This window comes from Desmodus rotundus, chromosome 1 (genome assembly GCF_022682495.2).
Source record: "Desmodus rotundus isolate HL8 chromosome 1, HLdesRot8A.1, whole genome shotgun sequence".
In the NCBI taxonomy this organism is placed as follows: domain Eukaryota; kingdom Metazoa; phylum Chordata; class Mammalia; order Chiroptera; family Phyllostomidae; genus Desmodus; species Desmodus rotundus.
In genome coordinates, this window is record NC_071387.1 from 50,969,533 (window position 1) to 50,985,655 (window position 16,123).

The 16,123-nt window shown below is 43.4% G+C and overlaps 1 protein-coding gene across 7 annotated transcripts in view; it reads left to right on the forward strand.

The window, feature by feature from the left end:
* Window positions 1-16,123, forward strand: part of SMARCA2 (SWI/SNF related BAF chromatin remodeling complex subunit ATPase 2) — a 158,373-nt gene that overhangs the window by 68,258 nt on the left and 73,992 nt on the right. For all 7 annotated transcript variants that reach the window (XM_053924100.2, XM_071221521.1, XM_071221523.1 and 4 more), the window contains exons 19-23: window positions 754-867; window positions 9,305-9,412; window positions 9,991-10,077; window positions 13,317-13,363; window positions 15,661-15,827. In XM_053924100.2, coding sequence (XP_053780075.1) covers window positions 754-867; window positions 9,305-9,412; window positions 9,991-10,077; window positions 13,317-13,363; window positions 15,661-15,827 — 523 coding nt within the window. The remainder of the gene's footprint in view (window positions 1-753; window positions 868-9,304; window positions 9,413-9,990; window positions 10,078-13,316; window positions 13,364-15,660; window positions 15,828-16,123) is intronic.

A 16,123-nucleotide genomic window follows, 5' to 3' on the forward strand; every position in this document is an offset into this window, starting at 1 on the left:
GATGTGAGCCATGATAGGAAAAAATGAGAGCATGTCCTTTTGATTAGTAATTTCTTAACCATAGGAATGAAAAGCCCCTAAGAATGCTTTTGGGAAATTTATGTTGGAACTCTTGGCCCTTTAATTTTAGGTACATTTCTCTTTGTCAATAATTAATTGTCTCGCCCATTGGTGTAGTCAAGTCAATCAACTCTGCCTCCTAGAGTTTAATAGAGGAAGGTGAAAGGGAAAGCAGAGGATTTCATTGTATAAATATAACTATAACTTGAACTAGATCCGGGCAGAAAAGGGGAAGAGCAAGGTAGCAGAGCTTAAAACCAACCAAATAAATTGGATCTACTCTTGTTTTCATTTTTGTGCGCAAGCCTCCTTCCCTTGGTATGTTTCTGCATCTGAGACAAAGTTAATGCTTCCACGTCAAGGAAGAACATTAACTGTTGCCCCGTGATCTATCTCAGTCTTCAATTAGTCTTCGTTACCAGTTTTATCCCATAAAATTCTGAGCTAATAGTGTTTATATAAAGCTTGTTGCTTATGAGCTCTTTTCCACAAACTCATCCTTAAGACAAACACCCATTCATAGGCTGTTTTATTGCCACCTGGTAGGCAGGTGAGAAGAGAATTCTGAGGTGTCCGTGTCCAGGTATAAACCTGGCCTTAATACATATAAAATTTCAAACATATATTGAAATGAATAATAAATGTAACATAAGCATTAAAAAAAAATCAAAGTCATCTGTGGTTCTCTGGCAGGTGGACTTGAATGAAGAAGAAACTATATTGATCATCAGGCGTCTGCATAAGGTGTTGAGACCATTTTTACTGAGGAGACTGAAGAAAGAAGTTGAGTCCCAGCTTCCAGAAAAAGTATGTTGCAAAATGCAAAAGTTGTGGTTTCTTCCCCTGCCAGTGTGGCTGACGTACCTGCGCCTGAAACTGTGTTTCTAAAACAGCAGGCTTGTGTTTTCGTTACAAGTGTCTCAGAAATAAAGTACTGTTTTGTTTGAAGAGAAAAGCTAGAGGATTTAGTGTAGAGAGAGAAGGAAAATTTTGGCATTTTTCAGCCTGGTGTCCAAAAGCTCTGGCCAGATTTTATAAAACTACCAAATTCACTGAGTCTTTTACACTTTAACTGACAGCCACTTAGCATTACATTAATTGACTTAACATTGCATTTTAATTTAATTTAATTTATTTTTTAAATCATTTTTTTAAAGATTTTATTTATTTTTTAGAGAGGGGTAAGGGGAGGGGGAAAGAGGAAGAGAAACATCAATTGGCTGCCTCTCATGCACCCCCAACTGGGGTCCTGACCAGCAACCCAGGCATGTGCCCTGATCAGGAATCGAACCAGCAACCTTTCTGTTCACAGGCTGGTGCTCAGCCCACTGAGCCACACTAGCCAGGGCATATTTTAATTTTAGATTTTTTAAAAGTTAACTAATATCATTTGAGTTTAGTCTTGCAGGTGCCATAAAAGTGTTCTGTTTGTGAGCCCAATAAGGATTGAAGTTTGGGACTTTTATCATTATCGGAGGGCCTAGTAAACATTTACCAAGTTTGCTGGAAGTTTATTTAATATGTGATGCTTGCTTTTTTTTGTCTTTTTCCTTTTGCGTTGAATTTATTGGAATGACATTGGTGAATAAAACTGCGTAGGTTCCCAGGGTACAACTCTATCACACATCACCTGTATATTGTACGATGCTTGTACACCGCTCCAACAGTTAAGTGACAAGCGGAATGCCTGCATTGACAGACCACCCTCTAGTTACCCCGGGCACGGTTTCTGTCCCACGCCACCAATGTTAAGTCTGTGAACATTTTAAGCGAGTATTTTTCAGATTCTTTCTTGCACACTGAGTTTCCGGTGCTGTAGAATGTATTCCAAGCCCTTGGCCTGCATTTTTTTGGTTGGATTTGGATATTAGTTTAATATGCGTCTGACCGTATCTGGCAACCGCACACACTGGAGTTCTAAGTTTTGTTCTCTTAGACATAGATTGTTTGCCATTGTAGACTATTATTTGCAGCATGAGATACTTTGATTTTTCTCGTTAGATGAGCCAGTTCTGAAATGTTTTATTTTGCATCGTGTTTTTCTGGGTGACGACGCTATTTTTTGGACAGATTGTTTCATCCTGCACATTTTTAAGTGGGAGTTGGCAAATAGTGTAAGAATTTGATTACTTTGCTGAGAGATAATTTTGTTCTCTATTCATTAACAGTTGAAGAAAGATTAAAAATAAACATGGTTCTTATACCACACTTATTCCAGCAAAAGCCTAAATATTTAAATGTTTTATTGTGCTACTGAATGAACCTTGGGCATTGAAAGCTATTGATATTTCTTTGACTTCCTGTGGTCTTAGCATCTTTGAGTTACCCCCTTTCTCTTTAATATGGAGCTTAGCCATTGAACAGATAAACTGGGGAATGGGCACAGTGGTCCTGGGGCTGCCTTGAGCTAAATACTGCCCAGCATACTGTTACTGAGAACCTGCAGGTTATAGTGGTGGAATGTTAAAGATTTCTATTCGTCCCACGCTTCCTTTTATTTCTTTAGAAGGGGTATAAAATAAGAAGTAACTAACTAAAGTCCTTTATTTACTCTAAAACTTAATCTTGTTTACTTATTCACAGGACTGGCTAATAGACATAGATTTTTTAAAATGCATTACAAATTGAAAGTATGCCCTGTTTTAAGAAAGTCGTTATATAAAAATCCAAACCTCTGCAGCATAAAGATTATGGGGTGATCGTTTATATCACAAAGGAATTCTTTTGTATTTATCCCACCATTCTTTCCACAAGAGAACTTCCTGAGTATGAATAAACTTTGAAAAAAATTAAGATTACATTTTCAAGAGCATGTCTCCTGTATAAAGCACACTCGTACTCTTTAATAGCCAGAGCCTTATATCTGAGGTGGGTGAAATACCCTGCGTGGGATGCACGGTCTGTGGATAAGCCGCCTTTTCCCGGAGGTAACTCGGTGGAGTGGAAACCATGAGTTCTGCCGTCGGAGTGGACATGGGTCCTCACGGCACTCCCTGTCTCTTACTAACTGTGTGAACTTGGGCAAGTCAGTTAACTCAGTAGGTCTCAAGGTTCTCGTCAGTAAACTAGGAAATAAATGATACCCGCTTCATAGAATTGTTGAGAGGATTTGGGGGACACGGTGCCCATACTACTTACTGTGCCTGGCACGTGGTAAGCACTCAACTAGTGATGGCTGCTGCTACATATTTTTAATTTTCTACTCATGTTGCTGCTTCTGTTATTAATGGACAGTTCTACTTTCCTATTCGTTTCAACTTTTTTCTCACTGTTCTCTCATCTGTGCACTTTCCGTGGCCCTCCCATGTCTCTGTCCCCATAAACCGTTCAAGGCCAAGCGAGGGGGACTGATCACCATGCGTGGGTATGTGGCCTCATGGATGTCTGTGGCCAGTGGTCATTCTCTACTTTTTCTGCCTCGTGAGGATTTTTTTGTCAGGGAAAAATTGGTCATATAAGTGTCATCCTTCGGGGTAAGGAGTTTTCTTCTGTTATCTGCTTGTAGCCCCAATGCGTATGTCTTTCTCAGCCTGTGTAAAGAATCCGGGAAGGAATCATGGCAGGTGGCAGGATGAAACTAATGACGAAGACTTCCAGAGCAGTATTCTCAAATGTTTTCCTGAAAAAGCATCAGTTAGGGACATGTTTTTTAATTTTATTTTTTAATTTACATATAATAAAATGTATTATTTGGGGTATATAGTTCTAGAAGTTTTGACAACTGCAGAGTTATATTAGAATACAGAGCAATTCTATTTCCCAGTCATCCCCCCACCGAATTCGCTGGTGCTGCCGTGTTTTAGTAAGAGCCTCTCCCTACCCGGAGCCTCCTGCCACCACTAACCCGTTCTCCACTGCATACCGTTGCCTTCTCCAGAATGTAGTGTGAATGGACTCGGACAGTATGTCTCGTCAGACCTCGTGTGCCCAGTTCCTTCCAGCGCAGTGGGTTAGACGTTCATCCCAGTTGTACGTGTCAGCAGTTGGTTGAGTACTGTTCCATTATACGGACGCCCCATACTTTGTTCATCCGTTTAGCCGAGGGAGACGTTTTGGCTGTTGCTAGTTTTTGACGATTATAGATAAATCTGCTGCAAACATTGTGTACGGGTATTTGTGTGAACATGGGTTTTCGTTTCACTTGAGCAAATACCTAGGGGTGGGGCTGCTTGGTCATGTGTTAGATACACGTGTACCTTCATAAGAAGTTTCCGAACAGTGTTCCAAACTGTCGGAAGCGCTTTGCAGTGCCACCCGCAATGTGTGAGCATCGTATTTCCTCCACTTTCTCATCAGTGCTAGTCGGGCGGTGTCCGGGGTTTTTAATGTTTTCAGCCATTTCGAAAGGCGGGTCACTTTAATTTGCATTCCTCTAGTGCCCAGTGGCGGTGGCACCTTTTTGGTGCTTATTCGGCCCCCATGTGTCTTCTTCGATGCGGTGGTGCTTGAATCTTTTGTTTTTTCGTTTTTATTGGGTTGTTTCTTTTGTTATTGTTAAGTTTTATGATAGAAAATGTACTAAAAATACAAAATGTCAACCTGCCCCAGCAATTCTGGTGGTGGTGCTCAAATCTTTTACCTGGTTTTTTTTTTTTTTTATTGTTTCTTTTCTTATTGTTGACTTTTACGATAGAAAAACTCTTAAAAACACAAAATGTCAGCCCGTCCCAGTGATGGTCTAGCTAGGGTGGCCTCGGGATTCCCTGTTTCCTCAGATGAGACTAAAGCAGGCATCTGGGGGCCACACTTCAATAAATGCAGCTCTCGTGAACAAAATTTAGTTTTAATGAATATTTAATAAAAATTAGTTTTAATCAAGGGGTAGTTGATAATTTTATGAGTCTAATGAAACACCTAGCCACTGGCATAAAATTCATCCTTTATTCTCAGGGAAGAATGGCGATTCATAGGAATGGGATTATACAATTGTATAAAACCCAACTTAAGCTAAATAAAATTTGATTTTTGATTTAGCTCTCATTTGAGGTTGTCTCTGCTGACTCTCCCCTTTGTCAACTCGTATCATCAAGAGCCAACTGTACTTGCAATTGGCTGTGTATGTACTACTGTGTAAACATGCTAAAACACACACACAACGTCTGAGGTTAACTAGGGGTTGACCGATCTAAAACTGATGATGGTTTTGAGATCTGTGTAAAACAGCCATAGAGCTTCATTTAAATGGGCAATTTCTATATCCGTTACATAAAAACTCGGAACGCTCGGTGTAGTTAATCGTTACTCTGTCCCTCTCCGGCACTGTACATCCCCAAACCGGGGACTTGCATACATCTGATCTCACTGTTTGGGAATCTCGATTTAGAAAGTGGTAACATACCACTCACAGTAGTCTAGGTTCATTGTTCCAAGAACACGTCCCTTCGGAAGGGAAATTGTGAGTGAAGAATAAATAGTATTTGGGCAGAAACCATGGCTGAAGCTGACGACTTCTACAGGATAGGCTGGGAGGAGATCCTGGGCCAATATAATCACCTGCTTTGGCTCCTTGTAGGGGCCAGCTTCATCTGTCACTAACACAACAATTCCTAGGAGATAATTATCATGTACATGAGGTCCGTACCCCAGTTTTACATGTAATTTGAGCAAAAATAGCCCTAGCGGCTCTCGCAGGCCCGCCTTGTGGGGGTAATCATCCTTAGTAAGAGTCACAGATTCCGTTTCCTAAGCACCAGCATTTTTAGGAACTTTGACGTTCATGCTCTAGTTAGGGGCCATCACGCTTTTGGGGGATAAACCCAGACTCAGCAGAGTTTATGATGTCACGACTAGCACAGAACCTTCCCTCGCCTCGTCGCTGTCAGTCTGTATGTCCACCATAGAGTTGTTAGTCTGTCCTATTCTTAATGCACAGCTCTGACTGCCTGCCCTGTGCACTGTACCACACTGGGGCTGGGGTGGCAGGTGCCAAAGCTACACTGGAAATAGGCTGCATGGTGTGAGAGGTCAACAGGTGTGGTGTGGAGGCGAGGTCTGCTCACCCCGGACCGTGGCGTGACAGTGGAAGGCGACGTGGCCCTTCCTACCCATGGGGGTGAGTGGTCCAGGCATTTGCATGCTTTAGGGTGGGGGTCTGCAGAGCACACGCTGCGGTTTGTGTGTTTAGGGGTGGAGGTGCTTACTAGCAATCCCCTGGGGCGCAGAAGAAGATTTTAGAACTTCCGTTTACATTCATTTTCCTCTTACGAATAAGAAAAGTTCTATGATATTTAACATGCAGATTGACACTGGGACCCAGGTAGTGTACACATCAGAACGTCAGTTGCGTGCCTGGGTTAGACGGCGTAAGCCATCCCAGGCAGGACGCCTCTGCCTGAGGCACCTGTAGGTCCACTCACCCTGGCAGCCGGGTTTCTGTACTTCCTTCCCGTTGTGCGGCGTTGTGGGTTTCCCGGCACCCAGATAAAAGGATTTAGAATGATCGGATTTTAACTGAATGCCCTCAGCCCCAGAATGGACAAAGGACTTTTAAAAGATTCTGCAAAGGATTGCAGTTTAAAAACAAGAATAGATGAACTATGAGAAAAAGGCACTCCTGCCTGTTCTTTTCCTAGTGTGGGTTTTTACCAGCCACATCATATAGTAATTGAGCTAGAATTGTCCAAAAAAATATTAGGTATCATCAGGCTGGCTCCTCGAAATACAGAAATCAATTGCCTTTAACATTAATCCACGCCCTAGAAGTAACTGGTATCTTGAGACAACATTACTGCATGCATATAATTCATAAATAAATATATGGGCAGCCCTGCCTAGGTGGCTCAGTTGGTTGGAACATTGTCCCATACAACAAAAGATCACAGGTTCGATTCCCAGTCAGGGCACATACGTAGATTGTAGTTTCAATCCCTAGTTGGGGCATTCATGGGAGGCAACCAACCAATGTTTCTCACATCGATGTTTCTCTTTCTCCCTCCCTCCCCCCCCCCCTTTCTCTTTCTGTAAAGTCAATAAAACACATCCACAGGTGAGGATTAAAAAATAAGTACATGGGCATATTGGGAAGATGTGCTTTAGCATGTCTTCCTGATAAGGGGAATGCCATCAGAAAAACTTAGTAACCGGTTCTTTGAGGGAACTGAAAGGGAAAATTGGCTTTGGCTTATAGATATGGTGGGTGATTGTGGAAGATCTTTAAAGGGCCCTCAAGTTAGAGTAGGATTATAAAGGAAGCACTAAGAGTAAGGAACCTCCGTGGCCTGGAGAAAAGTACAAAATCAAACAAAATAGCTTAGAGTTGTTTGGGGAGGTGCAGGGAGCACATGGAAAATATAGTTGGGAAGCTTATGACGGTGATTTTGATCACGACTATGAAACCAGCTTCTGGTGTTCCCAAAGGACAGAAAGAGGAAGGTTAGAAGGTCGGGGTCCTCAAGATGGGCTCCCTCTCTGTTGACTTGACCCCTGCGGGATGTCTGGAGTCCCTGCTGCATGGTGTGCCCAAGCCTCCTGCGTCCCGAACTCACCTCCAGCACTTCGCAGCAGCTAATTGATGGGAAGGGGGGTGAGGGTTCTGTCCTGAATTCTGCATGCGTGTGTCCCAGTGTACTTCAAAACTGGCATCAGCCGTCTCTCCCAGCAGTGAGGCCCAGGTCAAGGGGAACATCAGGGCAGACCTGAGAAGCCTGAACACCCACTTGGTCTTCCTTAGCAAGAGCTTAATAGAATGGACTCTGTTTAATATCCTAACTGCACCATTAAGTAGCTGTATCATTTTGAGTAAGTCTGTTAAACTCTTTGATGCTCGAGTTCCTTATGTATAAAGTGTGGACAGTAAATGTACCTCTTAGAGCTCTCGTGCGGTGTAATGAGAGAAGGCACATGAGGCACTTGTGCACAGGGCCTGGTCCCTGCAAAGAGCTCAAGAATGTTAACCCTTGGTGTCATTTGTGTGGTTATACTCACTTGAAGTTCAACATTTTTCTTCACCATGATCAAAGTTCATTGAGAGCTAACAGGCCTTGAAGAAATGGAAGTGCTCTAAAAATATGGCATGGTCAGGCGTCTGAGACACAAACCCCATATTAAGTGCATCTTTATTTATTAACATGGATATTTTTCCCCCGCCCTGGCCAAAAAGTCACTAAAAACTAAAATAAGTTTATGGAGGGTCACTTGCTTTTCTTAACTTTTCTGCTAGAGAGCCAGCCTTTCTCTAATCTGATTGGGTACATCAAAATGAGTGGCAAAAGACTATTAATTGTGGTTCCGTCGGGCCTCACAGTTTCCTTCTAAAGCAACAATTGAATAAATATTCAACTTGTCTTCATCTGTGACCTTCTCACTCTGGCCCTCAGAGCTGAAAATAACCTGATTGTTTTAATTAGTGTATTAAACATCAGGAAGCTTGCTGATTTACTTTTAATTACATTCTTACAGATTCCTAGGCATTAATATGATGTTTCTTATGAAAATTGTACGTTTGTGTTCTGGGGATTTTTTTTAATAAAGAGAAACAATAATAGGAAATAATCAAGGCAGATTTTAGGCATTAGGAACACGCTAGGAGTATTGCAGGTGTGTGCTAACCCACCGGCACGGGAATTCCCTTTAACTGTTTTAAATCAGATGTTTGCAGTATTTCAGATAGAAGCACAAGGGGCCCTGCCTTCTGTAGATGGTCATAGAATCCAACTCTAGGGTAGTTAGTTCTCCTCTACCTGTTGTCCTCACTAGAGAGTATCCTCTCATCTCTCAAAAGCGGAGTCAATGGCAGTCAGCCTAGACTGTTAGAGGTCTCATTGTAGGACTGGTTTTGGGAGTAGCCACATACCACCAATTGAAAAAATGTTACAGAGAAAATCATAGGATATTATTCAGTCACTGTTCCTCCTGAAGCTGTCCTGTTCGTGTGAAAGGGGGATGTCGTTGGGAAGCAGAGGGGATACCAAAAACATGCTCTGTGTTGAACATCTTTGAATTTGAGCAGTTTTCAAGCCTCTCTGTCAAATGTGGAACAAGTCAAGAAGGTCCTGAAAGCATGACCTTAGCCTCAATTACGTAGAACCTTAGGAAGGTCCCCTCGTCATAATGGTGTCTTTAGCAAATCATTGATGACCGTGGTCTGTTCCCCCCCCCACCCCATCCCCCACTCCAGGAATCCAGGTGGGGGAACAGGCACCTTCCCGGCTCCTGGAGGGCCGCCAGCAGCTGTGTCTCAGCAGCCTCTTTAGAACAGGCACCTCCTCTCTCCTGCACTTACCACCTACTGTTCTTTTTTCTCCAGGTTGAATATGTGATCAAGTGTGACATGTCAGCTCTGCAGAAGATCCTGTATCGCCACATGCAAGCCAAAGGGATCCTCCTCACAGACGGTTCTGAGAAAGATAAGAAGGTATGTGGCAGAAGACGATGCAACTCACAATATGTATATCTTCTCGTGACTGGGACATCCAATACTCCGGGGGGGCAGCCTGCTAATGCCCATTCGTTAAAGCAAATTACTGGGCCTCTTCTCTAGGTGTTGTAGTGCCAAAGGAAATCTCTTAACCTCTTAACTATAAACTGCATTGGGGCAGGAAGAAAGGAGTTACGTTCTCATCACCGAAATAGCTCTGCTCGTGTCATTTCTGCAGAAAATGTATTCCGCCTAAAAGTGGGGTGGTATTTTAGAAGTTTCATTCCTTGGGCATCTATTCTGTGCTTCTGTCTTCCCAGAATCCTAGGGAATAGACAGTCATGTCACAAACCCATCAACTTGACATAATTCCTTCATAAGTTAGTCACAAGAAAAGTACTACATCTAACCCAGAAACTGCTATATTTTAACAGGAGCTTTGAACCATGGGAGGGGTAGGCCACTGAGAAGACCGATGGCCCTTTGCCCTTCCTGTAGAAGCCCACTTTAAAAAAACTGGAAGTATCTGATCAGTTAATAATTTGTTCTATTTGACTCGCTCCTCTTGTTCTTAGGGGAAAGGAGGCGCTAAGACACTTATGAACACTATCATGCAGTTGAGAAAAATCTGCAACCACCCCTATATGTTTCAGCACATTGAGGTACGTCTGTGTTCTGTTTCAGTCCTGATCCTGTTGGCGCACTTCCTACTAACACTACTTTAAAATTTTTTTAATACAAAGATAAAGCAGGGTTAAAATGCGTATTGAAATTAAAACAACAATTCTGCCCGTCTGATAGCTTAACAGGCAGAATTAACAAATGTGAATGTTCTGGTTATGGATGCTTTTTGGCACCAAGCACTTGAGCATCTGGAATTTTATTACCAAGAGTTTAAAGTGGTGAGAAAATGTTGTAAGCTATGGCTCATTATGTGGGTTTTGGTAAGTGCTGTGAATTACCTTGTTTTGGGAGGCACTGTGAAATTGAAGATAATGATAAATACATCCAGTTTTCTCAGGATGCTGTGAAAAAATATTAAAATAATGTATTTGTACCAGTGGAAGAGAAAGATGTTCTTAAAATATGTTCCCTATAAAAGACGCGTCCTTGGTCTGTTACTTAGATTCGTATTCTTCCTTTCTGGCTTCTATCACAACAATGTAAATTCAGGCTTTTTCACTGACGCTCTAGTGGCTAAGAAGCTATTTTTAGGGGTGAGTTCATTTGCTGCCCTATTCGCCACAGGTGAATAAGTTTTCTAAATGGACAGAGTTTCACCCCAGTAGAAACAATTGACTTGAGCAGGCAGGAAAAGGAGCCACAATTGTAACCTTCACTTTCCACTGTTGCTGCTGATGCACACGGCCCAGGTGGCGGTCCTTTGCCAGCAAACTGCCTGCTTTCCACGCACCGGGTTAGGGGCCTGGGGCAGTTCCCGCAGGGCTCGGAGGGCTGCACCAGCCTATGAAAAGCAAATACACAGAAGGGTCTGGGAAACTAAGGGTTAATAATCCCAGTATACACATGGGGTTGAACATTCTTGACTCTGGCATTTCTTTTTTCCTCCCTTATTTTTGGTAACTGTCAGAGAAGAGTGTTTCTTGTGCGCCTTCTCGCTACACTGGCGCCCTGCCCCAATGGGCTGGGGAATTGGAAAGACGCCCGATACTGCTGTTGCCTTCAACTCCACGGGGCAGAGTATCTTCAGACAAAAAAGCCCTAGGTCTAGGTAAAATGACAGTAGCAACAACACTGAAAAAAAAAAACCAGATAAAATCCACCAACAAGCCGCAGGTATTTAGACATTTAGACATGTAGTAGAAGGAGAATTCAGTGTGCAGTGAGTCGGTACCCGAGGCTGCTTTGTAACTCAGATTGCTCCTACTGGGGTGAAACTCTCAACTTGGGAAACTTATTCACATATACGACCTGATGTAAATCACCAGCCTCTCCAAGCTTTACTGTAGTTGACTTGCTATCAATGGTCTGGGCCACACAGCAGGAGGTGAGCTTGAAGGTAATGTGCTTGAATCATCCCAAAACCATTGCCCTACCACCCCGGCCCGTGGAAAAATTGTCTTTCATGAAACCAGTCCCTGGTGCCAAAAAGTTTGGGGACCGCTGGATTATAGGACTGACAAGAGGACAAACTTAAAAAAAAAAAAAAAAGTAACGTGGGCGGCATCCTGTAAACTGATAATGTGTTGAACGGATGTGAGGTATCAATGGGTTAGTGGTGGGCCTGGGTGTTGGGTTGGGGGAGAGCCCAAAAAGGGTCTAATGGTGAAAATGGGGTCATATTAGGTCAGCCTGTCAGCCACCGTCTCACTTTTCCTGAAAACAAGGTGGAGATATTTACTCCACTACATAGAGGGGTTTGAGGACTCAGATTATGAAAATAAAGCCTCGGTCTGACCTCCTTTTGGTTATCATACAAAAATTGACCTTCGAAACACGCTAGGCCATGTCAGGAAGGGGGATGGCACCACCTCCCCTCAAGCTTCTGCCTGCAGCCCCTGGGGAGCGTGGAGGGACAGGGGGATCGTGGAGGAGCGGAGGTTAACTAGCGTGCCCTCCACTGCACGTGTATTTACGTTTTAAATGGCAATCAGTAGAAAGACAGACTTTGCTCTACAAGTTTTTTAACATAAAAAACTTCCAGGAGCATATTGCTAGAAACGAGAACCACAGTCCCTGGCTGATGTATTGCAGGTATGAATCAGACATGGTGTGCGTCTTTCGCCTTGTCTGTTTTGTTTGCTACACAACCGTTGTTCATACTAGGTCATACCAGAAGCCCAGTCTCTCCGTTAGGCTTGCTGCCTCCCAGGAGCCTTCAAACCAGGGAAATGAAAACAGTATTTTTCAAATGATGCCATCTCTAGTCTCATCACAGTATGCTGACATGTATCTCTGGTTGTTACAGCCCTGCTTAGAGATAGGGTCAGTACCTATGGTCTGGTAAGGAGTGGCTGCCTGTGGAGAGAGACGGCATGGTTCTTAGAGTCAGGGTGGGGTTTTGGCTGCTGTCCATGCAGGGCAGCATTCTGGGGGGCTGCCTGCATGGATAGCATATTCGAGAGGAGAGCCCAAAGGGAACAATGTGGTCCCCTCGGAGGAAAAGCTTCAGTGACCATGCAAGGAAGGGAAGCAGCAAAGGGAGACAGCTGATGGCTAATCTGAAGGTGTGACATCCTCTCCTTCCCCACAGATGGTCTCTCTTCCCTTAAGTGGGAACGGACAGATCACCCAGAGAGCAGTAATGTATTTCTCTCACAGACTCAGGGAGGAGGGAATTGGGTGATTAAGTTCCGCATTTTAAAACTGAAAGCTAGATGCCTGAGGGAGCGGTGTACATTTAGGGCCTTATTTGTAACAGAGAAAAATGCGGCATGGAAGGGGTGTTAGGGTTTCACTACACTAAGACTTGAAATACAGTGTGTAACCACTGCTTACACTGTTAGATGTTTTCACAGTATATTTATGGCACATTTTAGTCCTCGCTTGCTTGAATTAAGCTCTTCCTCTGGTCTAGACTCTAAGCTCCTTGGGGGCAGATATTTCCATTGTTTCTGGATCCCCAGCACTGGCCCAGCCCAGCCCTGGGCCAGCAGGTGTCGAATCACTGTTTGATTAGAGAACTAACCCTGTAATCTCGGCCCGACAGTCTAGAGACTTGCAGAAGCTCACAGATACATTTCTGGCAGAATACAAGTCTGAATTCAAAGACATTGAGTTTCTGGTTCATTTTATAACAAGTATGTCTTTCTTACTATTTTGTTTAAGTATACTCTAGAAATAGATAGAATGGCCTCACTAAAAGAGTAATCATTAAGTTAATAAATGCCTATCTGTTTTATGTTTTTTTAATCATCTTCTTTTTCTCTCTCTTTTAAAGGAATCCTTTGCTGAACACCTGGGCTATTCAAACGGGGTCATAAATGGGTAAATCTTAAGATTGTATTTTCTTTCAAAAACTAGTGTGTTAGTCCTGTCTCAAGTTTTATCACACAAATACGTCCAGCCTGCACCCGCAGCCCTCCTGTCTCCTCAGCAGAGTGCGCCCAAGTTGTTAGCCAACATGATACCAACACTCACTTTCACTTTAATGGCATAAATTACTCCATGCCTTGAGTAAGTGGCTATTCAAAGGACATAGATCTCATTTAATAGACTTAATAGTACCCTAGTTTTAAAGATGTTGTTGAAGCTTCAGAGGGTTGTTATTTATAACCAGTGGTGTAGCTTAGTCTCAAAGAGGATTTATCATATTAAATTTCAAGTTGATATTTAATGTTAACATGCAAGAGTAGAAACGTCTTATCTGCTATAAATATGTATGACTTTACAGTAATTTGTTAGAATATGGTCTGTGTAAGGAACATTTTTCATTAGCAATGGACACTGAAGAGAATCGTGCCTTGTAACAACAAAAATATTAACAGAAAGCCTCTGTTTTGCTTGCTGTGCACCGGGGAAAATGTTTTATTAGGATGTAGGGGTCATTCTTGGCTCCAAGGACAGACTGTACCACTGGGCTGAGAACCAGGAATTGGGACCCATCCAGAACCAGTGCTGCTAGGCTCCCCTGCCTCCCCGCCTCCCCTTCCTCTGGGTCCTGTGGCCACTCCTGGTGCCATCGGGTTGGCCAGGGTTGCGTATTAAAATCACGGCCACAGAGGGTGTCTGGAGGACAGTTCTCAGAACAGGGGAGAGATCTTGGGAAGACCTACAATGGAAAATGTGTCTTCCTAGAGATAACACATAGTGTCTCATACAGTCAGCTACCGAATGATAGGTCTCATTGCTACAGTCTGCACGTGCACTGGCAAGTTTTTCGAACAACATCAATTCTACAAAAAAGTTTAACATTATAACACATCCTTGTCGATAAAAGAGAAAAGTGGTTTGTTGTGGAGGAAAAAAGGCCCTACTTTAGCTTATGGATACGCCTCTCCATCTGAGGGCAGCACATGTTACCATCATACTTTTGACTTGAACTTCTGCCTAAACCAGGACCTTGCCCCTGCCCCGGTCCATTCCGACACAGTGTACATGGGGATCTTACAAAAAGATGTGCCAGCTGCTGCCACTCCGCCGTTCGATCCCCACCAATGGCTTTCCATCGCACTTAAAACTAACACATGCAGTGTGGAGGGCGGAGTCCTGCGGGGTCTGCCCCATTCCCACCCGCTGCCTCTCTACTCCCATCTGCAGTGTCTTCTGCTTGCTTCTGTGTAAGCAGCAGCCCAGTTTTCCAGGTCCCCAGACCCACCAGGCTCTTTCTTACTCCCCAGGGCCTTTGCACGTATTCTTCCCGCAGCCCGGTAACTTGTCCTCTCCACTCCCAAACCTCCATTCTTCACCTGGCTACCTTTTGCTCATTATGTTAGGTTTTAGCTAAGCTGTTGTCTCTTTTTCTTTTCCTTTTCTTTTAATTGAAATTATTGGGGTCACATCTCTTTATTGAGGTCACACCTGACACTCAAAACCTTTGGGTAGCAATTTTTTTTTTCTGAAGGGCCAGATCTCAAATATTTTCACCTTCGGGGGATCAAAAAGTCTCTGTCACACCTACTCAACTTTGTCCTTGTAGCATGAAAGCAGCTATAGACAAAACAGAAATGAGTGAGCAGGGCTGTGTCCCAATAAAACTTTATTCACAAAAACAGCCAGCAGGCCAGGGCTGAAGTTTGCTAAACTCTGCTCTCACTTAAAGAAGGTAATAATGTGTTGCTGTAAGTTCTCTCATAGCAACTTGCTGTTTTTCTTTTCAGCACTTATCACAATTTGTAATTACCCATTTTGAAGGCAGGGATTCTGTGTTACTTATCACTATACATATGCCTAGCATTGTGCTTGACGCATAGTAGGTGCTCAATGAGTATTTGAATGAATCTTAGGTGCCCTAAATTAACAATTTTATACTCTTAATGATTGGAGATTTAAGTACATACAGCATACACATGTGTGTGTGCCTGAGAAAGTATCAGGGACATGAAAGGGTTGCCATTTCTGTCATCTTACCTGCATACGTGATGCACTCTTTAGGGGTTTTGTGTAAATATATTCTGCTTTTCTACTAACTGCCCTCCCTGCTTTGGAGTGGGCATTCCTTCAGTCACTCCACAGTTATGTATTGTTCACTATGCACGAGGCATTCTGTGAAAGGCAGAGTCATACTGGATCCTGCCAGAAGACAACCGTAATACTGTCTTCTTGTTTTGCGTTTTTGGGTTCAGGGCTGAGCTGTATCGGGCCTCGGGAAAGTTCGAGCTGCTGGATCGTATTCTGCCCAAACTGCGAGCAACTAATCACCGCGTGCTGCTTTTCTGCCAGATGACGTCTCTCATGACCATCATGGAGGATTACTTTGCTTTTCGGAACTTCCTTTACCTGCGCCTTGATGGTGGGTAGTGAGGAATTCCGGTGCTGCTGAGAGTGCGGGGAGGAGGGGCACTTCGACCCAACCTCAGTGGGAAAGGAGGGGTGAAGTTGTTGAAGAATTAGCCAACAGGGTGGGGGCAGCTTTTCTAGACAGCAGTTTCCATACCCTCAAGCTGAAAGCATTTGCAGAGCGATTCGTCCCCACACAAGCCAGTGCAAGCGGACTGGAGTCATTTATGAGTACCACAACTGAACTGAACTGAACTAAGACCTACAGACCTCCCTTGCTCTTAGGGTTATCCATGTCCTATTCCTATT